This window comes from Lampetra fluviatilis, chromosome 29 (genome assembly GCF_964198595.1).
Source record: "Lampetra fluviatilis chromosome 29, kcLamFluv1.1, whole genome shotgun sequence".
NCBI classification, from domain to species: domain Eukaryota; kingdom Metazoa; phylum Chordata; class Hyperoartia; order Petromyzontiformes; family Petromyzontidae; genus Lampetra; species Lampetra fluviatilis.
This window is the reverse complement of record NC_136303.1, coordinates 587191-614995: the sequence shown is the minus strand read 5'-3', so window position 1 is coordinate 614995 and position 27805 is coordinate 587191. Positions and strand designations below refer to the sequence as shown.

General features: G+C 57.2%; 1 protein-coding gene and 1 long non-coding RNA gene across 2 annotated transcripts in view; one reads left to right on the top strand and one right to left on the bottom strand.

Annotated features, from left to right (window-relative positions):
• The window catches only part of LOC144942913 (tetratricopeptide repeat protein 12-like), a 195689-nt gene that overhangs the window by 142484 nt on the left and 25400 nt on the right, over positions 1–27805 (bottom strand). Inside the window, 3 exon segments of the mRNA XM_078869931.1 lie at positions 9957–9971; positions 20076–20276; positions 23027–23087. Of these exon segments, the coding sequence (XP_078726057.1) occupies positions 9957–9971; positions 20076–20276; positions 23027–23087 (277 nt within the window).
• On the top strand, positions 1113–9955 carry LOC144942914 (uncharacterized). Its single transcript, XR_013639424.1, has 3 exons — positions 1113–1415; positions 7147–7339; positions 9878–9955. It is a non-coding gene; the product is annotated as an uncharacterized LOC144942914 (long non-coding RNA).

The following is a 27805-nucleotide window of genomic DNA, read 5'->3' as shown; positions in this document are numbered from 1 at the left end:
CTCCCCGCTCTCTCCACGCTCTCTCCCCGCTCTCTCCCCGCTCTCTCCACGCTCTCTCCTCGCTCTCTCCACGCTCTCTCCCCGCTCTCTCCACGCTCTCTCCACGCTCTCTCCCCGCTCTCTCCACGCTCTCTCCTCGCTCTCTCCACGCTGGCACACAGACTGACACACACTGACACAAACTGGCACACACACTGACACAGACTGACACACACACACTGACACAGGCTGGCACACACACACTGACACAGGCTGGCACACACACTGACACAGACTGACACACACTGACACAGACTGGCACACACACTGACACAGACTGGCACACACACACTGACATAGACTGACATACACACACTGACACAGGCTGGCACACACACTGACACAGACTGACACACACTGACACAGACTGGCACACACACTGACATAGACTGACATACACACACTGACACAGGCTGGCACACACACTGACACAGACTGACACACACTGACACAGACTGGCACACACACTGACACAGACTGACACACACTGACACAGACTGGCACACACACTGACACAGACTGGCACACACACACTGACATAGACTGACATACACACACTGACACAGGCTGGCACACACACTGACACAGACTGACACACACTGACACAGACTGGCACACACACTGACATAGACTGACATACACACACTGACACAGGCTGGCACACACACTGACACAGACTGACACACACTGACACAGACTGGCACACACACTGACACAGACTGACACACACACACTGACACAGACTGACACACACTGACACAGACTGGCACACACACTGACACAGACTGACACACACTGACACAGACTGACACACACACACTGACACAGACTGACACACACACACTGACACAGACTGGCACACACACTAACACAGACTGACACACACTGACACAGACTGGCACACACACTGACACAGGCTGGCACACACACATTGACGCAGACTGACACACACTGACACAGACTGGCACACACACTGACACAGACTGACACACACACACTGACACAGACTGGCACACACACTAACACAGACTGACACACACTGACACAGACTGGCACACACACTGACACAGGCTGGCACACACATTGACGCAGACTGACACACACTGACACAGACTGGCACACACACTGACACAGACTGGCACACACACTGACACAGACTGACACACACACTGACACAGACTGACACACACATTGACGCAAGGCTATCACAGAGGCACGTCATGGTAAGAAGGCACCGCACGTGCTCATCAGGAGGCGGAGGAGCACGTGGTGGGCGGTGGGACTCGTGGGCAGGCTGGAGGGGGGCGGATCACCGAGACGGGCATTGGAGTGGCACTCTGAGGCGGACGACTGACATCCACACGCTGGTGGTGATGGTGAGATGGTGGTGATGAGATGGTGGTGATGAGACAGTGGTGGTGGTGGTGGCGATGCTGATACTTGTATCCATCACTTAACATCGATTCCTGTTGCTTTGCTCCCCGGTTGTTTTTGCCCCGATTCCTTTTTCGCTTTTGTTCATTTCGGCGACACGGCTCGAGGAGTTCTCGGCTGGTCGCACACCACGACGCCTGACCTCACGGCGGCAGTGCCCCTGCCACACAGGGGGACACGTGGCGGGCTGGGGGTGCCCAGGCCGAGGACGGGGGCCGAGGGAGGGGAGCCAGGCCACGCGGCCGTGCTCGGACTCTTGGGGAGGCCGGCGAGCGGTGCAGCGCACGTCGTTAGAGGGTTAATCTTCGGTCACTCAGCCCCCCCCACCCGGCACAGACAACCAAGCCCAGACGCAGCCCCACCCACGCGTGCCCCCCCCCACTCCCCTGACTGATATAATCAGAGATTTCACCTTCAGGGAGCGCGCGTGTCACGGTGACACGCGCGCAGACGTGCCGCGCGCGCGTGCCGCCTTCATTCACGCGCATGCATACATGCATACCAAAGGCAAATGTGTCCCGTGTAGCCTGAGCAGAATGTTGGGGCAAGTGCTGTTAGCGAGTAGCAGCAGCAGCAACTATGAAGGCCGGCACTGTGGCACACGAGGGGGTGGAGGTGGCCAGCACCACGCCCGCCACGAAGACGACACGCGGGTACACACGCGACACGCGCTCGCAGGCCGCGCTACGAACCCGGCGGCCCGAGTTGGATACCCGGCCACGCGAACATCAGCGGCGAGCGACATCAGCGGCGGTCGTGCCCCCCCGCCCGCTCGACCCCCAACAACCCGCACTGACCAGCGTGGTGAAGCATGGAGAGGCCTCGATCCATTGATGCATTCAGAATGGCGGAAATGTACATGCACATTCAAGAGTGGTGGTGGTGGCGGTGGTGGTGGCGGCGGCGGTGGTGGCGGCGGTGGCGGCAGTGGTGGTGGCGGTGGTGGCGGTGGTGGTGTCGGTGGTGGCGGTGGTGGTGGCGGTGGTGGTGGTGATGGTGGTGGCGGCACAGCGGTGGCACCCGCGAATCGCAGCAGGAAGGGCCCGAGGTTCGATTCCTGACTCGGGTGTGAGTGAGTGGAGTTTGTGTGATCTCCTCGTACTCTGCAGAGTGTGAGTGAGTGGAGTTTGTGTGATCTCCTCGTGCTCTGCAGGGTGTGAGTGAGTGGAGTTTGTGTGATCTCCACCTGCTCTGCAGAGTGTGAGTGAGTGGAGTTTGTGTGATCTTCTCCTGCTCTGCAGAGTGTGGGTGAGTGAGTGGAGTTTGTGTGATCTCCTCGTGCTCTGCAGGGTGTGAGTGAGTAGAGTTTGTGTGATCTCCTCGTGCTCTGCAGAGTGTGAGTGAGTAGAGTTTGTGTGATCTCCACCTGCTCTGCAGGGTGTGAGTGAGTGGAGTTTGTGTGATCTCCTCGTACTCTGCAGGGTGTGAGTGAGTAGAGTTTGTGTGATCTCCACCTGCTCTGCAGGGTGTGAGTGAGTAGAGTTTGTGTGATCTCCTCGTACTCTGCAGAGTGTGAGTGAGTGGAGTTTGTGTGATCTCCTCGTACTCTGCAGGGTGTGAGTGAGTGGAGTTTGTGTGATCTCCTCGTACTCTGCAGGGTGTGAGTGAGTGGAGTTTGTGTGATCTCCACCTGCTCTGCAGGGTGTGAGTGAGTAGAGTTTGTGTGATCTCCTGCTCTGCAGGGTGTGAGTGAGTGGAGTTTGTGTGATCTCCACCTGCTCTGCAGGGTGTGAGTGAGTGGAGTTTGTGTGATCTCCACCTGCTCTGCAGGGTGTGAGTGAGTGGAGTTTGTGTGATCTCCACCTGCTCTGCAGAGTGTGAGTGAGTAGAGTTTGTGTGATCTCCTGCTCTGCAGAGTGTGAGTGAGTAGAGTTTGTGTGATCTCCTCGTGCTCTGCAGGGTGTGAGTGAGTGGAGTTTGTGTGATCTCCTCCTGCTCTGCAGGGTGTGAGTGAGTAGAGTTTGTGTGATCTCCTGCTCTGCAGGGTGTGAGTGAGTGGAGTTTGTGTGATCTCCTGCTCTGCAGGGTGTGAGTGAGTAGAGTTTGTGTGATCTCCTCCTGCTCTGCAGGGTGTGAGTGAGTGGAGTTTGTGTGATCTCCTCCTGCTCTGCAGGGTGTGAGTGAGTAGAGTTTGTGTGATCTCCTGCTCTGCAGGGTGTGAGTGAGTGGAGTTTGTGTGATCTCCACCTGCTCTGCAGGGTGTGAGTGAGTGGAGTTTGTGTGATCTCCTGCTCTGCAGGGTGTGAGTGAGTAGAGTTTGTGTGATCTCCTGCTCTGCAGGGTGTGAGTGAGTGGAGTTTGTGTGATCTCCTCGTGCTCTGCAGGGTGTGAGTGAGTGGAGTTTGTGTGATCTCCTCCTGCTCTGCAGGGTGTGAGTGAGTGGAGTTTGTGTGATCTCCTGCTCTGCAGGGTGTGAGTGAGTGGAGTTTGTGTGATCTCCTCGTGCTCTGCAGGGTGTGAGTGAGTGGAGTTTGTGTGATCTCCTCCTGCTCTGCAGGGTGCGAGTGAGTGGAGTTTGTGTGATCTCCTCGTGCTCTGCAGGGTGTGAGTGAGTGGAGTTTGTGTGATCTCCTCGTGCTCTGCAGGGTGTGAGTGAGTAGAGTTTGTGTGATCTCCTGCTCTGCAGGGTGTGGGTGAGTGGAGTTTGTGTGATCTCCACCTGCTCTGCAGAGTGTGAGTGAGTGGAGTTTGTGTGATCTCCACCTGCTCTGCAGGGTGTGAGTGAGTGGAGTTTGTGTGATCTCCTCGTGCTCTGCAGGGTGTGAGTGAGTGGAGTTTGTGTGATCTCCTCGTGCTCTGCAGGGTGTGAGTGAGTAGAGTTTGTGTGATCTCCTGCTCTGCAGGGTGTGGGTGAGTGGAGTTTGTGTGATCTCCACCTGCTCTGCAGGGTGTGAGTGAGTGGAGTTTGTGTGATCTCCTCGTGCTCTGCAGGGTGTGAGTGAGTGGAGTTTGTGTGATCTCCACCTGCTCTGCAGAGTGTGGGTGAGTGGAGTTTGTGTGATCTCCTGCTCTGCAGGGTGTGAGTGAGTGGAGTTTGTGTGATGTCCTCGTGCTCTGCAGAGTGTGAGTGAGTGGAGTTTGTGTGATCTCCTGCTCTGCAGGGTGTGAGTGAGTGGAGTTTGTGTGATGTCCTCGTGCTCTGCAGAGTGTGAGTGAGTGGAGTTTGTGTGATCTCCTCGTACTCTGCAGGGTGTGAGTGAGTGGAGTTTGTGTGATCTCCTCGTACTCTGCAGGGTGTGAGTGAGTGGAGTTTGTGTGATGTCCTCGTGCTCTGCAGAGTGTGAGTGAGTGGAGTTTGTGTGATCTCCACCTGCTCTGCAGGGTGTGAGTGAGTGGAGTTTGTGTGATCTCCTCCTGCTCTGCAGAGTGTGAGTGAGTGGAGTTTGTGTGATGTCCTCGTGCTCTGCAGAGTGTGAGTGAGTGGAGTTTGTGTGATCTCCTCGTGCTCTGCAGGGTGTGAGTGAGTGGAGTTTGTGTGATCTCCACCTGCTCTGCAGAGTGTGAGTGAGTGGAGTTTGTGTGATGTCCTCGTGCTCTGCAGAGTGTGAGTGAGTGGAGTTTGTGTGATCTCCTCGTACTCTGCAGGGTGTGAGTGAGTGGAGTTTGTGTGATCTCCACCTGCTCTGCAGGGTGTGAGTGAGTGGAGTTTGTGTGATGTCCTCGTGCTCTGCAGAGTGTGAGTGAGTGGAGTTTGTGTGATCTCCTCGTACTCTGCAGGGTGTGAGTGAGTGGAGTTTGTGTGATCTCCACCTGCTCTGCAGAGTGTGAGTGAGTGGAGTTTGTGTGATGTCCTCGTGCTCTGCAGAGTGTGAGTGAGTGGAGTTTGTGTGATCTCCTCGTACTCTGCAGGGTGTGAGTGAGTGGAGTTTGTGTGATCTCCACCTGCTCTGCAGGGTGTGAGTGAGTGGAGTTTGTGTGATGTCCTCGTGCTCTGCAGAGTGTGAGTGAGTGGAGTTTGTGTGATCTCCTCGTACTCTGCAGGGTGTGAGTGAGTGGAGTTTGTGTGATCTCCACCTGCTCTGCAGGGTGTGAGTGAGTGGAGTTTGTGTGATCTCCTCGTGCTCTGCAGGGTGTGAGTGAGTGGAGTTTGTGTGATCTCCACCTGCTCTGCAGGGTGTGAGTGAGTGGAGTTTGTGTGATCTCCTCGTGCTCTGCAGGGTGTGAGTGAGTGGAGTTTGTGTGATCTCCACCTGCTCTGCAGGGTGTGAGTGAGTGGAGTTTGTGTGATCTCCACCTGCTCTGCAGGGTGAGTGAGTGGAGTTTGTGTGATCTCCACCTGCTCTGCAGGGTGTGAGTGAGTGGAGTTTGTGTGATCTCCACCTGCTCTGCAGGGTGTGAGTGAGTGGAGTTTGTGTGATGTCCTCGTACTCTGCAGGGTGTGAGTGAGTGGAGTTTGTGTGATGTCCTCGTACTCTGCAGGGTGTGAGTGAGTGGAGTTTGTGTGATCTCCTCCTGCTCTGCATGGGTTTCCTCCGGATTCTCCAATTGTATTCTTCCCATAGCCGCACAATGCACACATTGTAACTGGTGTGGCCGAGCTATATCCGAACGCCCCAGCAATTACCTACAAAGTACTACATGTGGGATCACACGAAGCAGCAGCAGTAGCATCAGCATCAGCATCATCGCCCTCCTCTGACTGTGAAAACGTGGCAGGTACCCTAAAAATCATTCTTGAGACTCGATTAAGGCCTTTCTGGGTAAACAACCGCAACACTAAAGACTAAATAAGGATAATACTAGACAATAGTAATAAGTCGTAACATTCGCAAAGAACTCCACGGGGTGGTACTGGCAGTGGCAGTGATGTTGAATGGGGGCTGGGCGTCACATGGCACATGGGGCTGGCGAGAAGGGGGGGGGTCACGTGACGGACGCCGTGTTCAATTATTTATAAAGTCTCGATCGTTGGTGAAATGTTTGTCTTAGCTGTAATTAAGGAGCCAATACAATATATATTTTTGAATTAATAAAGGTTAATTTATTTTGGGTTCAAAGATGAAGCTCATAATTAATTATCATTAGGAGTTTGATTTCTTCTTAGCAGGCGGGTTATTTTTTTTTAAATATCTGTTTAATTGGAAATTCTGAAGACGTGAGTGGGGTGGATGGCAGCTGTTCTTTACACTCACCATCACTCACCATCACCACACACCATCACCACTCACCATCACCACACACCATCACTACACACCATCACTCACCATCACCACACCCCATCACTCACCATCACCATCACTCACCATCACTCACCATCACCACACACCATCACTCACCATCACCATCACTCACCATCACTCACCATCACCATCACCACACACCATCACTCACCATAACTCACCATCACCACTCACCATCACCACACACCATCACTCACCATCACACACCATCACTCGCCATCACCGCACACCAACATACACCATCACGCACCATCGCACGTCAGCACACGTCAGCACACACAGCAGCACACGCCAGCTCGCCCCGGTGGTGTGTGACATAACGCGAATATTCAATAACGCGTCAAACTGCTGCGCCTCGCAAGAAATCTGTCGAGCGCCGGTGGTTTGAGAATTAATTTCATTTCGCGCGTCTCACGCCGGCAGCGCGAGCTTTGACTGTCCCCCGCCCCCCCCCCCCCATGTTTGTCTTTGTTGTTGTTGTTGTTGTCGTCAGATAACGCTCCCCGTGATGAAAACCATCGACGGACCCGGCCGACACCACAGGCCCCCACCCCGCTCCTCGCCCAGCCTCGTCCCTGACCCCTGACCTCTCGCGTCTCGGACAAACCTCGACGATTCATCATCGCGCCCGCAGATCGATGGCCTCGTCCCGGCCCACCGAGACGCTCGCTGTCTCTCACGCAAAGGTCCCCCGTGTAGCCTGCATAGACTGTTGGGGAAAGTGCTGTTAGCGAGCACCTGTGAAGGCCGGGAGGGCACGCGAGGGGGTCGATGGCCAGCACCGCGCCCGGCCGCCTTTATATTCCCGATGTCGACACACCGCACCAGGTACTCATTTGAGGCTGAGTCGACCTAGGGGAGGCCCAGGATCGGTTCAAATATCGGCCAGTGTTATTAGTCGTGAGCGGGAATCGAACTCGGGCGGCCGGGTTCGTAGCGCGGCGCGCTAACCGCTGCGCCACCGCTCCCCACTCACGCGCCCCCCCCCCCCCCCGGGCGGGGTTTATGGATCACGAGGGCGACGATGGCGAGGCCGCGGCCGCCACCACCAGCGGGCTTGTGTTATCGCTCCATTATCCTGACATCGATTTTCATATTTCGTAACATCAAGACGTAACGCCGCCCCCAAATCGATGGCTGTTTACTACTGACGGTGGAGGAGGAGGAGGGAGAGAGGCAGCAGGAGGTCGAGGGGACATAAACCCACCCCACAGTGCACGCGGTGCCAAACCCAAACAAACACACAGACAGACGAGAAGACGCGCGTGGTGCCGAGCGCGCGCGGCCCGTCTCGTCGGGGTCCCAGCGAGCATCAGGGAGCAGCTCGCCCCTGTCAGCTTCAGAGATCTCTCTACCTCACGTCTCTCTCCCCTCCTCGCACCCTCCGCTCACGCATTTCGCGTGTCTCGATGAATCTCAAACTCAGCCTCCAAGCTGGGAGGGAGGGAGGGGGGAGGGCCGGCATGGGGTGTTCTCCGGATTCTACCTGTAACTAAAACACACACACACAATGGCTAACCGCTAACCACTCACGTGGCAATGGCCTCCCCCCCCACCACCACTTCTTCTTCGTCCACGCGTTTGTCCCACTCACGTGGGGTCCGCCGTCCCTGCCAAGCCTCTCCACGCTGCCCTGTCCTGCGCCTTCTCTCTTTCGGCTCCTCGGCCCACCATGTCCGATCGCACCACATCGCCCCCACCTCTTCTTCTGCATTCCTCTTGATCTCTTTCCTTCCACGAGCATCACTTGCACCTTCTGACCCACGTAATTTCCTGCCGTCTCTCCACATGACCGAACCACACCAGCGCCTTTCCTCTCTCTCTCATCTTCTCTGTGATCTCTACCACCTTCAGTCTTCCTCTCACTGCTTCATTCCTCACCCCCTGTCCTTCCTTGCTCGGCAGACTGAATCGCCGAGCAAGGTGCCGGGACACTTTGGGGGCAGTTGCCAACGGTGCGGGCGAGACTCTCTCCACGGCTCACGACTTGACGCTTTCCCGGTCCCATCACATCTACATCATCGACATCGTCCCGCTCACGGTGGCTGGAGTAAGGGGAGAGTTCCCACGTTAAACCCGGAAGCGGCCACTGATCTGCCAGCACACGTGGACACTTTACAAAGCTCCCGATTCTCTGGGCGGGAATGCAAATCACACAGTCTGAACGTGAATGTGTTTCTTAGTGAGACTGTGATCGTGATCATTTACTACGACAATGAGCCAAGAATGTCTGTGTCCCTCGCGTGACGTCACTCCACGTCGACCAGTCTCCATCATTAATAATCATGAACAGGTGACGTCCTCCACATGGGGGGGGCGAGGCGCCTCCTCCCCCCTCCTCGGCGTCAACTCACAACCCTCACTACGAAGGCAGAACCCTCACGTCACGCGATCTCCGTCACGCTGTTGTTGAGACATCGAAGTAAAAAGGACGTCGTGATGAACAAGGGATTATCACATTTACATGAAATAGGTCTGTGTCACCGCGCCCTTACAAATTGCACACGAATGGATGCAATGAATATCACGTCGCTCTCTGCTTGTCACTTGTAAGTTTCAGATTTACTGCAATGCACCCGTCCTTGGATGGGCAAAGGGCTCGTGGCTAACAATATAATCATGGCCTATTTACCGAGGAAACCACACTGAGTCCCACCCAGGACAGGGGTCCTGCATTGTTTGTATTGTGTATGTATTGTCTATGTATTGTGTTTGTATTGTGTATGTATTGTGTATGTATTGTGTATGTATTGTGTTTGTATTGTGTATGTATTATGTTTGTATTGTGTATGTATTGTGCGTGTATTGTGTTTGTATTGTGTATGTATTATGCATGCATTGTGTATGTATTGTGTTTGTATTGCGTATGTAGTGTGTATGTATTGTGTATGTATTGTGTTTGTATTGTGTATGTATTTACCTATTACATAGGTGTATCTGTTGCTGCTGCTGAGGTGGCAGTGGTGCACACGCTCAGGTAACAACTCAACGCGTGCGTCAACAGCACTGTGGCCTTTAAAGAAATGGACAGTGTATATATATATAGCAATTGCCCCTCTTCATCGATGATATTTCCTTCATCGATGATATATAAATATACAAGTATCTTCAGGTCACAGTGTTGTTGACAAATGCGTTGAGTTGCATGCGCATCCATACGTGCAAACACGTTTCCACAACAAAACATTCCACCAATCGGACGCTTTCTGTTGTCTCAAGCGCAGCGAGCGAGTGGCGTTCGCTCTGGAACCCGCGCCAGAGCTGCGACGCAGTTCGGATCGCAGCTCGGGGTCCCACATCGCAGCGGCCGAGCCGTTGCTCGACCCTCAGACTTCAACGAGAGACGCGCCGGTCGACGTCGCCTTTGCGGGGGAGTCGTGGACAGCAACTGGTGTCCAAGGCGCGCGCAAAGGGCTCGCGGTGAGTCCGGGGCACGATGGAGGGTTGTCGCGAACGAACGGGGCAGGGAGAGACGGGACGTGCAGATCACGTGTGGTCACCACGACGATCGTCACGCGTCGTGTGTTCTGCTTCACGCGACTCGTGAAAGGAATGTTGTTGTTTCTTCTTCACATCACTTGTTACTCACGCGCTCATACATACACATGTTCACTAGCACACATACAACAAAGACAAAGCAAAGGTCGCCCGTGTAGCCTTGGCTGACTGTTGAGGCAAGGGCTGTTAACGAGCACATTTGAAGGCCGGCACGGCGAGCAGCACGCCCGACCGCCTTTGTTTTCCGAGAGGCGATGTTTACACATCGCACCAGGTACTGCTTTGAGGCCGAGTATACCTAGGGGAGGCCCAAGACCGGATCAGATAATCGTCATTGGTGTTGGCCGTGAGCGGGAATCGAAATCGAGTCGCTGGGTTCGTAGCGCAATGCGCTAACAACTGCGCCACCGCTCCCCACTCATACATACTCGCAGACTCACACGCTCACACTCGCACGCGGGTCTCGTGGGTGGAGGGGGAAACGACTGCTCGCAGCGCCGCACTCCTGCAAATCCTCCACGAAATCCCCGACTTTGCGTTTCTCCCTCTCCCAGCGGAGCGCTTCCCATTCTAATCCGAGATCTCCGGCAGAGCCCCGGGGTCCATGCGGAACACCCACTCGCACACTCACTCCCTCACCCGCTCACTCCCTCACCCACTCCCTCACCCACTCACTCGCCCACTCACTCCCTCACCCACCCACTCGCCCACTCACTCACTCTATCACCCACCCACTCACTCCCTCACCCACTCCCTCACCCACTCACTCGCCCACTCACTCCCTCACCCACCCACTCGCCCACTCACTCCCTCTATCACCCACCCACTCACTCCCTCACCCACTCCCTCACCCACTCACTCGCCCACTCACTCCCTCACCCACTCGCTCGCTCCTCCGCTCACGCACGCCGCCCCATTGTGTATTTCCTGTCCCGGCTCATAACGAGGAGCGACGCGCCGCGGCGCCGCGGAGGCGGCCCCGGAGGCGGCGCGGCGGGCGCGGGGGCTGCCTTTTCATTTTCCTCCCCGCGCCGCGTCAGCCCGCAGAGCGCCACCGCCGTCGGTCGATCGATCGATTAATCGATCGACGAAGCGACCGGCGCCTCTCGCTCGCGTAGAGGAATTCACGACCCCGGGCGGGCAGGCGGGCGGGTGGGCGCGAGGGTTAAATGGAGGCTCAGATACACGGTCACATGGGGCGTCTTTGACAGACGAGGCCCGTCCTCGTCAATACCCTGAGCACAACACGAAAGGACACCTCCGCAAAAAAGCGACTTAGCTTTATTTATTGTCGGCCACATCGCCACGCGGGCCACAGAGAGGGGAGGAGGGGGGGAAGAGGCGGCGGTGCGAAACATGACAGAGGAGAGAACAGGAAGCGAGGCAGAGCGAGGCAGAGAGAGAGAGAGCAGCAGCAGCGGGGAGCGGCAGGCGGGAGGAGAGAAACGAGGACACGGAGGGGATGAGGAGGGGAGGGATGCTCGACAAGGGGACGCCACGGAAGCGGGGGCCGGGGGGGGTGAGAGGGGGCCGGGAGGTCGGGGCGTGGTGGAGCTGCCGTGTCCGCCGCGTGCGCCGGGGCCCAATGGGAATGCGCCGATTCGCTGACCCGGATCTCAGCATCCATTCTCGTTTTGCTTTGCTGTTTGCGACACAAAAAACGCCGCGGCAGATTTACGGCCGACGCCGCGAAGTCCCCCCCCCCCCCCGCTGCACCCCCCCCCTTGCTGCACCCTCCCCCCTGCTTGCTGCACCCCCCCCCACCTCTCGCCACGACCGCGGTTCCATTTCTCCCGTCGCCCGTAAACCAAAGAGTCGCGTTACCGCTTTTATCCGCGACAATCTGCGTCGTTAGATCCTCCTCGTGGCTAAAAACGACGATGTTCTTTTACAAAAATGTTCCGGTTCAAACGGCACCGTTTTTGCATTCCCCATTCACTTTTGTTTTGTTTTTCTTTTGGGGGTAGTGGGGTTAGCAGATCGCCAGGTGAATAACATGTGCGTCGTGTGCCCTCCTCCACCCGACAGTCAGTGACGACAGTTGTCCTGCGATGTAGAACGTGGCGACTTCACGTTGTATGGGGCCGGGTCGCGCTGCTTCGCGTTATCGGCTGCAGACGATCGGCCTCTTGCCTGTCTACAATCGTATTGGGATTTAAAGCGAAAATATACACAGAGAAATCAAGAGGCAATTCACTGACGCAGAACTCAGTGTCGTTGCGCACACACGCACACTGGCGTTGAACGGATGCGGGCGAGGGGTGAGAGATTGCAGCAGAGGAGCGGCAGCCTTGACGGGTTGGCGGCGATGTTTAATAGCGACGGGCGCGCCATTAGCGATTAAACATCACGCGCTCGCCCTCCCCGACACCTGACGCACGCGTGTGTGTGTGCGTGAGCGTGTGCGTTTGTCTTTGTGTGCATGTGTGTGAGCGTGTGCGTTTGTCTTTGTGTGTGTGCGCGGGTGTGTGTGTTTGTCTTTGTGTGTGCGTTTGTCTTTGTGTGCCAGTCATCTCAGTCAGCCAACCCATGGCACATGCTGGGTCTGTCCCGAGACCTCCTTCTGTCAGCGAGCCTTCGACACTTCACGTGGCCTCAACGTGCACCTGGCCTGACACGGGCGCCGCAGTGACGTCACCGCCACATAGTGGCGAATGGCGGTTGTTGTTGTTGTTGTTTACGCTACACAGCCACAAACACCACCGCGCAGGGCCATCGCGACAGAAGGACTCGCAGCGCGGACGCAGCGGCCGCGCTGCGCAGGGGGATCTGAGATCTGTCACCGACGAGGAAGAGAATCGCGCACTGTAACAGAGCACAGCGATGGTGCAGGCTGGGGAACCGTGAGCTCAAAATCGCACGCAGAAATGTGCCTTGCCAAAAGCTCACGGCCGAGGTAATCATTCTGAAAACGGCCGTGAGGATTATCCTGAAGAAGTGCATTGTGGTCCTGTTCTCTGAGGTCACCATCAGCGGAGCTGTGGAGCAAATGTGACGACTAGCAGCAGCAGCGATGCAGCGCGAGACAACTGACAAACAGGTTTCACCCGAATGCGGACTCATCAGCAGACTATCTTCATTGCAAAGCCTGCCTCTGGGTAGCCTACACGCGGAGTGTCCGGCAGCCACAACACTCGACGTGCCACTCGTGTCGGCTGACGCACCGAGCGTCAAACGAGACGCACACAAGTGCACACACAAGTGTACACACGAATGCACACACACAAGTGCACACACAAGTGCACACACGAGTGCACACACGAGTGTCAATATCACTCAGCCACGTGCGCGGTGTGCAAACAGCCATCGCGGGGCATTCCCTGGACACGAGAGGGCCACGACACGCGGCTTTGCGTGCTTGTTGGCAACTCGCGGGTGGTGGTCGTGGTGGTGGTGGTGGCGCGGCAGTCGAAACGATGGCGCGCGGGGTCATCCAGTTGACAACCCCAAACCACCGACCGACCAAACATGAGACGCGCGAGACGCTGAGCCAGCCCTGTTTCACGTGGCGGGTTCACGGGGTGCGCGATTGCCTACGATCAGCAGGTCGTGAGCGGTGGGGCAAATCGCGGCTACTCCAACTCTTTACAAAATGTCGTGGAAGAGCAGGCCATGAAATACCCCCTCGGAGGGGTTCCCTCGAACGGAGGCCCCTTCCACTGTCGGCGGCGTGAACGAGCGCTTGCAGGGCTGCGCCTTTACCGGTATCACGCGCCATCGGAGGGGGCAGTTTCCGACTGACCGCTCGCCTGCCCCCCCCTCCCCGCGTGCCGCGCGTGACCTCCCACGACCCGAGCGGCGTGACAAATGGGCAGCACTTCAATGATCACGCCGCGTTCAATCACACGTGGGGCACGGGCAGAGAGAGGGGGCGAGCGAGCGAGCGAGCAGGGAGGGAGGGAGGGAGATCGTTATAGCACTCAATTTGTAAAGTGAGTCCGATAGACATCAGGAGCCGTCTTAATTATCGCGCGGGGAGGGGGGGGGAGTATGGGGGGGGAATATGGGGGGGGTGGAGTATGGGGGGGTGGAGTATGGGGGGGGGTATGGGGGGGGTGGAGTATGGGGGGGGTGGAGTATGGGGGGGGTGGAGTATGGGGGGGGGTATGGGGGGGGTGGAGTATGGGGGGGGTGGAGTATGGGGGGGGTGGAGTATGGGGGGGTGGAGTATGGGGGGGGGTATGGGGGGGGTGGAGTATGGGGGGGGTGGAGTATGGGGGGGGTGGAGTATGGGGGGGGGGGGCTTCATTTCAATCGCCCGCATCCGTCACGGGGCCCGGCGGAGAGGGCACGCGGTCGGTCGCGACCCCCCCCCCCCCCCCCCGTGGAGAGTTCGCGTGGCGAGGCACCGGGCCGTGATTTATGCCCACGTGGATTTACGCCTCACAGCAAATCGGTGGGGGTTGCTCGCGGTGGGGGTTGCTCGCGGTGGGGGTTGCTCGCGGTGGGGGTTGCTCGCGGTGGGGGTTGCTCGCGGTGGGGGTTGCTCGCGGTGGGGGTTGCTCGCGGTGGGGGTTGCTCGCGGTGGGGGTTGCTCGCGGTGGGGGTTGCTCGCGGTGGGGGTTTCTCGCGGTAATGCGGAGCCAGCAGATGACGACAATGCATCAAAATCTGCCTCGCCCGCATCGAGCCCCGGGTTTTACAAACGAGGCTCCGCGCCACCGAGCCGCGAGGCCGGGGAGGTGCGAGTGTGCCACGCACAAGTACCACACTCGGCCGCCTTTGTCTCTCTAGTGGCGATGTTTACACACCGCGCAAGGTACTCTTTTGAGGCTGCGTCGACCTAGGGGAGGCCCATGACCGTTTCAGATAATCGTCCCTGGCGTTGGCCGTGAGCGGGCATCGAACTAGGGTCGCCAGGTTCGCAGCGCAGTGCGCTAACCGCTACACCACCGCTCCCCACACAAGTAGCACACACACACCACCACCCCCACCACACACACCACCCCCACCACACACACCACCCCCACCACCACACACACCACCCCCACCACACACACCACCACACACACACCACACACACACCACCACACACACCACCACACACACACCACCACACACACCACCCCCACCACACACACCAACCCCAACCACAACCACCACAATCACCACCCCCACCACAACCACCACAACCACCACCCCCACCACAACCACCGCCCCAGGCTGGACGAGTGATCGGTCGCCTGCGCCGCCCGCGTCTCACGGCGGCGGTGCGAGGCCATCGTGACCGCGCCGTGCGCCGCTCTTCCTCCACCCCCTCTCTCTCTCTCCCTGTTTCTCTTCCTCTCTCTCTTCCTCCCCCTCTCTCTCTCTCTCTCTCTTCCGCTCCCTCTCCTCCGCTCCCTCTCCTCCGCTCCCTCTCCCCTCCCCGTATCGCTGACAAATGCGAGCCGTGATGAGAGCGGCCCCGAGCGCCCTCCACAAAACACACAGCCATCCCTTACGGCGAGGGGGCAGCCGCAGAGACACGCAAACAAACACGGAGACGGGCCCGCGGACACACAGGGGGGGGGCGGCTGCTCTCATTTCTATTTCATTGTCTCTGCTTTGATTTCTACCCGGGAATTTTTTTTAAAAATCTGATTTCTTTTTTCTTAATTGTCGTGCTTTCTTTGTGCGTTATTGCTTTCTTCGTCCACAAGAGCCTAATCTCTCCCATCAACATCGTGCTAATCTCCCAATAACACTGCTGTTGTCCTCTTGTGTGGCGACGGAAGCTCACTTCATGCTAATCTCTCTCCCTAATCTCTCCCTCCCGAATCTCTCCCACATGAACACAACTGACGTGCTTGCGTGCGGGGATGGAATTCCTTTCCAGCTCAGACCCCGCCTGCTTGCCCTTCGCCACATATATAAGCCTCTTGTTTGGACAGCTCTCTCGCTGTGTTCTTCCTGGTTCAGCAGTTCCACTGCTGGATGATTTTTTTTCCGCCTGAGGACGACCGCTTGTGTTGCGAACGTGATAAATTATTTTTTATTTTATTTTTCTACCTACGAGACTTTACCGAAAGAACCAAAGAGTATGGATTCCTGCAATCACGAAAGCTTCAAATCAAGATCGTGACAACCCTCACTAGTTGGCTGTGTCGGGTGGTGGCGGGTTTTAACGACACATTTATATATTTACGCAATCTAACCCAAAACACCTCTATAGTGGATGATATTGGTCGCCAAAGTCTGTTACTACTACTGTAGTACACGAGGCCCTGGTCTCTGGGGCTCTCAGCAAGGCCACCACGATGTGAGACGCGATGCAGTCTCCACTCCCTCTCGCCTCGCTTGATCACGTGCCATGAAGAAGGGACACTTCCAGAAACATCACCCATTAGCGCATGCACGTGGTCCTTGAAAGTCCACCTATGAAGGCGGCACGGCACACAAGGGGGTGGGTGGCCAGCGCCACGCCCGGCCGCCTTTGTCTCCCCATTGGCGATGTTCATATATAGCACCAAGTACTCATTTGAGGCTGAGTCGACTTAGGGGAGGCCCAGGACCGGGACCGGCTCAGATAATCGCAACTGGTGTTGGCCGTGAGCGGGAATCGAACCCGGGTCGCCGGGTTCATAGCGCAGCGCGCTAACCGCTACACTACCGTTCCCCACACACAGACACACACACACAGACACACACACTCACACACAGACACACACACACAGACACTCACACACAGACACACACACACACAGACACACACACTCACACACAGACACACTCACACATCTCCCTCTCGTAGTGACACCGCCCCCGTAATCCCTCCTCGTGCCCCCCTCTTCCCCCGCCACCATCAGCGCCCAATCACCCCCCAGGCAGTGCGCCCGTGCCGGTGTTTGGGAAACGCGAGACGCTTAATCGCAATTAGTGTGAGCAAGGCTGGCACGTGTGATCGGCCATTAACAACAATTGTCCGGGCGGGATTGGCATTTGTTGATGACACACATAACAACAATAACAACAACAGTTGGAGTGTTGTTGTTTGGGTCTAAAATTGGAACGTGTCGTCTTGAAAATGGCACCGCGTTCGTCCTCCGCCTCAAGGGGGTGCTGCGAAGGAGACGAACTCCGCGAGAGTGAAGACAGCGGCGGACAACAACAACAACAACGAGCTGGGCCAGCCGCAGCGTGAAGCGAGCCTCCAAGACGCGCAGGCTTCGCTGCGCACAGACGGGGGAGGCGGATTTACAGGTCACATGGGCCCGCAAGCCTCGCCAGGGGAGAGGCCCGCGGGACATCGACGTGAAGTGTGGCGCAGTTTCTGTGCGCATCGCTGTTCCAAAGCAACCCCCCACCACCACTACAACCAACCATAACCACTAACCACAACCCCCACCACCACCACTACCAACCATAACCACCAACCACAACCCCCACCACCACCACTACCAACCATAACCACCAACCACAACCCCCACCACCACCCCCCACCACCACTACCAACCGTAACCAACAACCAAAACCACCACCAACCACAACTTTGTTGTCTTGGTGTGGTCTGGGACTCTTTGTTGCTTTGCTACCTTTCCCAGGCTTGCATTTGGCGTTGATGAATCAGCAGGAAGGTGTATTTGTGCAATTCGTACCTCGATACTTTAGATACTTTACATTTATGTTTCATGGTTTGTTTACCTCGCCAACTTTGCCTGCGCGCAGGCGAAGATGGCGGTGTACAGAACGAGAAAAAGATATGCTGCAAGGTGACACTGGCGGCTGCTCTGTGCTTCCAGTGTTCAGGGGCCTGCTCAAGGCACGGCTCCGGTTGGAGCACGCGTACCACACACATGTTGGTGATGTGCATGTCTTCTTCGAACGCTGGGGAGCCGGAAAAGCCCCTCTCTGTACCAGCGTGGACGGCACCCACGTGTTCACCTTCTGAAGCGCTCGCTCGTCACCGTGGCGTGCGCGATGACACCACAACCACGTGACTTTTCTTTTGTATTGTGCGCGGTGCTTTTAGCGCCACAGCGCGTCGATTTGTAGCGTTTATTTTCATTTGTTTGCTGGTGACTGTGTATTTCATATCGAAATCGCCTCCAGTGTTTTTGCTGCTAGCGGCAATAAAAGTTGTTTACAAGTCTATTTTGCACTCCCATCGTGTTTGTGTTGTTTGTTGTTGTAACTTGCTGGCCTGCCCTTACTGGATATCTGTGACAAAGAGCTTCATAGCTCATCGGATTCATTCTGCTGCAGTCTAAATAAAGATTATAATTCTCTCGGTGAATCTGTCAATGAATATGTCAGTGTCAGCGAGTGTTTCAGTGAATGTGTCAGTGTATCAGTCCAGTGTCAGCGTGTCAATGAGCGTGTCAATGAGCGTGTCAGTATGTGTGTCAGTGTGTACATTAGTGTGTCAGTGAGTGTCATTGAATGTGTCAGTGTCTATGTCAGTGCACGTGTGTGTCAACGTAAATGTATTAGTGTGGGTGTCAGTTGCGCGTGACAATGTGTCAGCACGTGTCAGTGCATCATTATCAGTGTGTGTCAGTGTATCAGTTCATAAGTATGTGTATGTCAGGGTATTCATCAGTATATGTGTGCGTCAGCGTGCGTCAGTGGGTGAGTGTGTGTCAGTGTGTCAGCGTATTCATCAGTGTGTGTGTCAGTGTGTCAGCGTGTGAGTGTGCTGATGAGCTCACGGCCCCGCGTGCTGGGCTGCGACATGGAGACTTCGTGCCGCTGCGTCATACCAGCGAGGATGAAAACGCCGAATGGAGATGAGGAGACGTGGGAAGAGGCAGGGACAGACGCGAGGGGGGAGCAGCAGGCGAGAGAGAGGTTATCTCAAAGTGGGAGCGCGCACACACAGAACGAGAGAGAGCGAGAGAGAGCGCGCGTGGCGTGTGAAAGATATCGCGTGTGGGGCGGACAGCACCCCGACCTCGGAGGCCGACGTAGGAGACACGAAGGTGGGCTGGCAGCGGGAGAGGAATATTCTTTGTGGATTTTGTGAACGCTTCGAATTTTGAAGGGAGGCGGCACAGCGGCGGCCATCGCGTCGGCAGCGCCAAACCCGGGAAGGCTTCGCGTCACCACGGCGGTCGAGGTTCACGATTTGAGAGATTTCATTGCAGAGATGTTTTTTTTTCCACGTCGTTTGTTTGATTTCTGCGCTTCTATCGCGTGCTTACCGAGTCGCCGGGCTCCGTCGATTGAAAAACACGACTTGTTGTTTCAGGAATTAAATAGTATTCGTAATAATTGTTATAATGTGAACTTGTAACGCGTCGCCGCCGCTGCTACTCGGTATTCACTCGCGGCTCTCGTAGAGAGAGAGAGAAAAGACGCAGAGGAACCAGGAGGAGGAACCACGGACGAGCGGGAAGGCAGCAGCGAGGCGGCGTGCCGGCACCAACAAGTGCCCAAGCTCTGCAGTCCTCTGTGCATTAAAGTGTCATCAGCCATCCACGAATATTACAACAAGTATCACAGGCCGCGTCGGCCATGAGGGTTGTTTGACGACACTGCACCGCGCTGAGGTGGGGGGAGGACATGCCAGGGCTGGATCAGATGTCACTCAACACCAAAGGTAGCCATGGGTGGGAATCCAACTCGGTTCACGAGGCTGTAGCGCGGCGTGCTTCCCGCCGAACCACTGCCCCACCTCTCTACCCCAGTGGGCTCTCCGGTGGCTGTAAATAAACCTCTCCGTTTGTCAGCCTCTCTGTCTGTCAGCCTGTCAGGCAGTAAGTCCGTGTCAGTCTGCCAGAGGGGCGGGATGTCGGTCAATCAGTATTTGAGTGAGTCAGTGAGCGGGTCAATCAATCAGTGTGTCAGCCCATCGCTCAACGAGGTGATCAGAGTGAGAAGTCCCCGCGGGGCGAGCGCGGCGCGTTCGTTCCTGCGAGCGCTGGAGCCCACAGGCGTGCGTCGCGGTGCGCGCCTGGGAGGAGGAGGTGTGGGGGTGGGCGGGGGGGGGGGGCTTGGACTCACGGCTGTGGATGGAGGAGGCGAGGCTCCGCACGTGGCGCGCGAGCTCCGGGGCGGACGATCCGGCGCCGCCGAGCAGGTGGCCCAGGGCTGCGGGGAGCGAGCGGGCGGCGTGCGGCTCGGCGCCGGAGAGCGGGGCCCGGGCCTCGCGCTCCTCCTCCTCCTCCACGCGGAGACGCTCCCGCTCCAGGGCGCGCAGGAGACCTGCGGGACGCGTGACGACACACGACATTCACACACGCTCCCAAACTAACGCACGCATTCAAAGAGAAGGCACACACACGTACAGGTGCTGCCACACACACACGCGCACGCATCCATACACGCACAGGAGCTGCTGACGAATACAGCTGCACACACCGCAGGCTCCTGTGTGTGACCCCACGCCGCACGTGCTGTCGCCATGAGCTCTCTCTAACTTCGCCGAGCTAGTATCGCGTGCGAATCGCCTCGCGTGCTATTCCACTTTCGTCTTTATTTTTCAAACAGAGTTTTCCTCTCTTCCCCCCACCCCACCGCTCATCGTTGAATGGCTGCGCAATCGACGCGGCCTTGCCACGAGACGCCGCGGTGGCGACATGCGTGTGCCTGGCATGCAGGCGCACATGGGTTAGATCCCGACAATAACGCCTGCTGCTGTGTATTTGGAGTTTGCGTGTCCCTCTCCCCGTAGTCGCGTGGATTTTTCTCCGGATCCTCCGGGTTTTCCCTCCAGATGTATTATCCCCAACACGCGCTCGGAGTGTTTGGCAGCTATAAATGTCCACGTGATGACAAGCCGCTTTGTTGAGCTGTCACGTGTGGCCAGATCGCTTCTGATAAAGAGCTATAATGGCTCAGTGGGCCTTACCCGGTTAAAAAATAAATAGTTTAAATGTTTCATAGTTTAAAGGTGGAGGGTCCATCCGGAGCTCTCGTGGAACAGCGCGCGGGGACGGCCGCAGCAGCGGACATCGCAGAGCGAGGGGCGGCGACGGAGTTCGCGGTTCGAGAAAAATAACCGGCGGCCTCCCCGGTTATCACCACTGCGGTGGCGCTGCGCATTCACAATAACCATACCGCCACCATGCGCCGTCCGCTTCGCTCACGGCGAGACGTCAAACATCCCGCATGTGTGTGCGCGTTGAACTTCTTTCGCACCGTACGTTGCCAACCGTGCTAATCGGAGGTGCGGGTGACGTCATCGCGTGGCCGGGGTCACGATCCAAATTGGAACAATCACCCCGCAAATCACTCAACCGGGAATACGTGCGCCACTGTGCCACGCTGGCCTTAATAGGTGCTCGCTAACAGCACTTGCCCCGACAGTCTGTTTTTAGGCTATGGGGGGGGGGGTATTTGCCTTTGTCTTCATAGCGGTTCTCTTGAGAAGTGGAGGAGGTGATGCGGTTTCGCAAACAGCAACTAATTATCCAACTAACAACCGATTTTTCGATTTAAAGCTTTCGTGACTGCAGGGATTCATCTTCTTGGTTTTTTCGGTAAAGTCACGTAGAATGGAAATAATAAAATAATAAAATAAAACATTATAAAATAATTCTCACGACGTTTCTCAGGTGAAGACCATGTCTGTCAGGAAGATGCTGTCTCCCTGACATACTGGTCTTCACCTGAGGACGGCTGCTTGCGTTGTGGCCAAAACGTCGTGAGAATTATTTTATTATGTTTTATTTTATTATTTCCATTCTACGTGACTTTACCGAAAGAACCAAGAAGATAACCGATTCTCCTGCGGTCACGGTTTTACACGGAAACCACATGACGCTCCTGCGCACAACAGTAATGCCACCACCACCACCATCATCATCGGAGCGACTGCAGTTCCATTGAATTCCACGTGTGTCCACCGTGCCACTCCTGACAGCAGTGATGATGGTAATAGTGACTAATTCCGGATTTGTAACGTGCCCAGTTGCACACCCACTCACTCAAAACCATTCCTCTGATCTCTCCCCATCCCCCCGAACCCCCCTTCCCAGCCCCAAACCACATTCATTATTCAACGTCTCCCCAAGGGCTCATGCAAACTCTGCTTTGAAGTCGTCTGATCATCTTTATAGGATTTTCTGCTTTTCTGATGCTCGTGTGACGAAGTGAAAACATTTTTATTACTGCAATGACGACTGATGAATTGTATTAAATAACAGCACACACACACAGCGTCAGCATCACGGGAACCTTCACTGAACCTGCAGGCAGAGCTTGATTAGTGGATAGCTTGTCTCGTTAACGGACGAGATCTGGGTTATCCGATATCGCAGGAACGGAGCGGAGGGAAGAAGGGAGGGTCAAATATACCGGGCTTTAGGCTGATACAACTCTTGCATAAAGGAGTTTTAAAACATTTGCGAAATCTAACAATGACAGCCAGCTCCGACCTACCCTCCACCACCCCTTTACCCAGCATACACCACACAACCGCCCCTCTTTACCCAGCATGCACCACTCAACTGCCCCTCTTTACCCAGCATGCACCACACAGCTGCCTCCCTTTACCCAGCATGCACCACTCAACTGCCCCTCTTTACCCGGCATGCACCACACAGCTGCCTCCCTTTACCCAGCATGCACCACTCAACTGCCCCTCTTTACCCAGCATGCACCTCTCAACTGCCTCTCTTTACCCAGCATGCACCTCTCAACTGCCTCTCTTTACCCAGCATGCACCACAAAGCCGCGACCCAATCTCCAAGCCCAGCGTGCCCCGCGCAATCTTCCCGGCGCAGCAGCAGCAGGAGCAGAAGGGGCTTTGCTGCATCTCCAGGGGGGCTGTGAGACGCCGCGCGCGGCTCTGTCAAGGCAGCCGTTACGGATCGTGTGCTCTCTGTAGGCCGGGGATTTGTGAACGCTCTGCGATGAACGCTCTTTTGTGTAAAGGGGTAAAGAGGGGGATTTTCTCTCGCAGGGGGTCTCTTAGGAGCACCTCTCAATATACAGGGGGGAGTGGTACTGACCTTGAATTAGTATCTTGTGGGTGGGATCAGCGGCCAGCACTGCTTCATAAGTACCCTGTGCCTACGTGCGGCGGGAGAATTGCGGAGGGATGGTGGGTGTGATGAATGAAGGCGGGGGGGGGGGTGAGGGGGGGAGTAGGGCGGGGATGAGGGGGGGGGGTGCACACACGCGCGCGTTAGTGATGGGAGCAGCGCCGTTGTTTTATTTAATAACGCGACGCACAAGCGCCTTTTTTTCATCCAATTACCGCGGAAGCTGCGTTCGCTCCGCGCCGTGCATCGCAATCGCGACTCCCCCTTGCAGCGGCAGCAGCGGCGGCGGCATCAGCCCCTCCGCCCGCCGTGAGGATGTGCGCACAGCGGGCGGGGGGGGGGGCCCACACGGGGTCCCAAGCCGCCTCCTCCATCCTCGCACTGCCGCCACTAAGCGCCGGTCCCTGCGCCGCTAATTATCATCGCGACAATCAGCGGTGCCCACCGCCGGGCACTCCCCGGCGCACACACAGCGGCAGAGAGAGAGCGAGGCCGTCTCTGATTTGGGGAGGTCGCTCGAAAACCCCAACACGCGCCATCCTCGCGGGGTGTCGACTCTTCCGCTGTAGGGTTTAGACGCTGTTGAGGAATGAGGCGAAGGGAAAAAAATCCGCGTCAAAAACAACAACAACAACAACAGACAATGATGATGATGACAACTCGAGGACACGCGATGCAGTTCCTCAGGAACTGCTTGACGGTGTTGGACGTTTTGTCGCGCGCGCCACTCGCCACTCGCCGGGTCCGGGCCCCCCGTGGCGACCCCAAAGCCTCGCGGCTCTCTCACTAGCATCGAGATCGCGAGTTGTGTTGGTGATGTCTCGTTACAAGTTGTGTTGGTGATGTCTCGTTACAAGTTGTGTTGGTGATGCCTCGTTACAAGTTGTGTTGGTGATGTCTCGTTACAAGTTATATTGGTGATGTCTCGTTATGAGTTGTGTTGGTGATGTCTCGTTATGAGTTGTGTTGGTGATGTCTCGTTACAAGTTGTATTGGTGATGTCTCGTTATGAGTTGTGTTGGTGATGTCTCGTTATAAGTTGTGTTGGTGATGTCTCGTTACAAGTTGTGTTGGTGATGCCTCGTTACGAGTTGTGTTGGTGATGCCTCGTTATGAGTTGTGTTGGTGATGTCTCGTTACAAGTTGTATGGGTGATGTCTCGTTACAAGTTGTGTTGGTGATGCCTCGTTACGAGTTGTGTTGGTGATGCCTCGTTACAAGTTATATTGGTGATGTCTCGTTACGAGTTGTGTTGGTGATGTCTCGTTACGAGTTGTGTTGGTGATGCATCGTTACAAGTTGTGTTGGTGATGCCTCGTTACGAGTTGTGTTGGTGATGCCTCGGAATCCGAGACACCGGGAGGCGGCAGACATCGCCCGCTCTGTGTGCATCACCTCGGACAACGCCGCCGCATCGGCATAACGAGGGAGGGGGGGGTCACTCGGTACGGAGGCCTCGCGTTGTTAAACAGTGGGGAGCCGAGCCCCGGCTCGCACTGACAGCACTCCCCGGTGCTGGCGAGGGACGACGACAGCGTTATGATGGCAACAGCAGTGAGAAGTCGTCCTTCCCAGAACCTGATGCTTGTGGAATTGCAGCAGGGAACTTTGTACTAGGAGTTCGTGGAACACTCCACGCGCGTGCGTGCGTAGTGGGGGGGGGGGGGCCCAGCCCAGCAACACTCGGCCAGTCCTGGCCAACCTCTGCTGACCTCAGCACAGAGCCGGCTCATTTCTGTAATGAGCGAGCAGCCTCGTATCGAACGGGCGGCCGCGAGTGCGCGCGCGCACGCACGCACACAAAGGCAATGTTCCCACGCATAACCTTTTACAGACGCTTGGAGCAAGTGCTGTCAGCGAGCGCCTATCAAGGCCCGCATGGCACACGAGGGAGTGGGTGGCCAGCGCCACGCCCGGCCACCTTTGTCTCTATAGTGGTGATGTTTTATGCATTGCACCAGGTACTCATTTGAAGCCGAGTCCACTTAAAGGGAGACCCAGGGACCGGTTCAGATAATCGTCGCTGGTGTTGGTGGCCGAATGGCCCACGAGGGCGTGGTGTGACCAGAACCGCGCCCGCTCGCCTTTGTCTCCACACTGACGATGTTTACACGTCGCATCGGGCACTCCGTTTCAGGCCGAATAGTCCTCGCCGAGGCCCATCACCGCCTCGGGTAAATCGTCGTCACCGCTGTCGGCGGAGGCCGTGAGCGAGACTCGAACTCGGCTCACAGCCCCCGGGCTGTCCAAGCAGCTTTTGTTTGGCCAGATAAAGGAGGCACGGCACAAGCGAGAGTGCAGATGGGCTGATGCGGTACAAAGGTATTTGGAGCCGAGTGGATTTGCCTGTGACCGGTGCCAAGATCGGCCTTTGTCGAGGAGGCTTGTGGAGGATACTACCTGGCAGTGCCAGCAAAGGTGCACACTTGGAGGCAGTGGCCCTCCAGCAATACTGGAGCGTAAAGAGGAGCGATGCTCACAATGAGAGGATACAACACGGTGAGGTAGCTCAGTGGGCAGCACAGGTGGTGCATCTGCCAGTCATCTCAGGCAGTCAACCAATGGCGCCTGGTGTGTCACGTGACCTCTGGCCAGTGAGCATCCCATACATTGCGTGGCCTCAAAGGGCACCTAGCCTGGCACACGTGCCGTGGCCACATGACCGCCACTTCGTGGCGAAGGTCAGCGGCTGTTGTTGTGTCATGAGCAGCGGGCGGCTCCATCCTTATAACGCCCCCCCCCCCCACCACCAACCCAACCGCCCGTCGCACCAACCGGATTACCTCCTCACCGTGGCAACCGTCGATAGGGGTCGATGTGTCCCCCCCCCCCCCCCCCGTAACAGACGAGCGTTGCCAGGACACGCGATGCCTCGCTCCCCGCGCCCTCCTTTGCACACAACGCCCCCGCGCACTCATCGCTCTGCACACGTGGGCGCGCACCGTGCCTGCAGGTGCGTTGCGCGGGAACGCGTGCGTGCGCGTGAGCGCGCGTGAGCGTCAAGCGCAGGTGCAGATTGCGCGCTGGAAATTTACAGTTTATGCGCGGACGCGCACATGGACGCGCACGGACGTGCGGGGTGCGCCCACACTGACACACAAGCACGCTGACACACACGCACACTGACACACGCACACACGGTCACAAACACACGCGACTGCACGTGGCAGCGATGGATAATAGAGCGTACGACGCGTCTAATTTGTACGCAGACCCTGACGCCGCATCGCCCACAACCTCCTCCATCGCCTGCATGGGGCCTGTGGCTCACCCAGACGCAGGCTCACCCAGACCCAGGCTCAGCCAGACGCAGGCTCACCCAGACCCAGGCTCACCCAGACCCAGGCTCACCCAGACCCAGGCTCACCCAGACGCAGGCTCACCCAGACCCAGGCTCACCCAGACGCAGGCTCACCCAGACCCAGGCTCACCCAGACCCAGGCTCACGCAGACCCAGGCTCACCCAGACCCAGGCTCACCCAGACCCAGGCTCACCCAGACGCAGGCTCACCCAGACCCAGGCTCACCCAGACCCAGGCTCACCCAGACCCAGGCTCACCCAGACCCAGGCTCACCCAGACCCAGGCTCACCCAGACGCAGGCTCACCCAGACCCAGGCTCACCCAGACCCAGGCTCACCCAGACCCAGGCTCACCCAGACGCAGGCTCACCCAGACCCAGGCTCACCCAGACCCAGGCTCACCCAGACCCAGGCTCACCCAGACGCAGGCTCACCCAGACGCAGGCTCACCCAGACCCAGGCTCACCCAGACCCAGGCTCACCCAGACCCAGGCTCACCCAGACCCAGGCTCACCCAGACGCAGGCTCACCCAGACCCAGGCTCACCCAGACCCAGGCTCACCCAGACCCAGGCTCACCCAGACCCAGGCTCACCCAGACGCAGGCTCACCCAGACGCAGGCTCACCCAGACCCAGGCTCACCCAGACGCAGGCTCACCCAGACCCAGGCTCACACAGACCCAGGCTCGCCCAGACCCAGGCTCACCCAGACCCAGGCTCACCCAGACCCAGGCTCACCCAGACCCAGGCTCACACAGACCCAGGCTCACCCAGACGCAGGCTCACCCAGACGCAGGCTCACCCAGACCCAGGCTCACACAGACCCAGGCTCACCCAGACGCAGGCTCACCCAGACCCAGGCTCACACAGACCCAGGCTCACCCAGACGCAGGCTCACCCAGACCCAGGCTCACCCAGACCCAGGCTCACCCAGACCCAGGCTCACACAGACCCAGGCTCACCGAGACCCAGGCTCACCCAGACGCAGGCTCACCCAGACGCAGGCTCACCCAGACCCAGGCTCACACAGACCCAGGCTCACCCAGACCCAGGCTCACCCAGACCCAGGCTCACCCAGACCCAGGCTCACCCAGACCCAGGCTCACCCAGACGCAGGCTCACCCAGACCCAGGCTCACCCAGACCCAGGCTCACGCAGGCTCACCCAGACCCAGGCTCACCCAGACGCAGGCTCACCCAGACCCAGGCTCACCCAGACCCAGGCTCACACAGACCCAGGCTCGCCCAGACCCAGGCTCACCCAGACCCAGGCTCACCCAGGCTCACACAGACCCAGGCTCACCCAGACGCAGGCTCACCCAGACCCAGGCTCACACAGACCCAGGCTCACCCAGACGCAGGCTCACCCAGACGCAGGCTCACCCAGACCCAGGCTCACCCAGACCCAGGCTCACCCAGACCCAGGCTCACACAGACCCAGGCTCA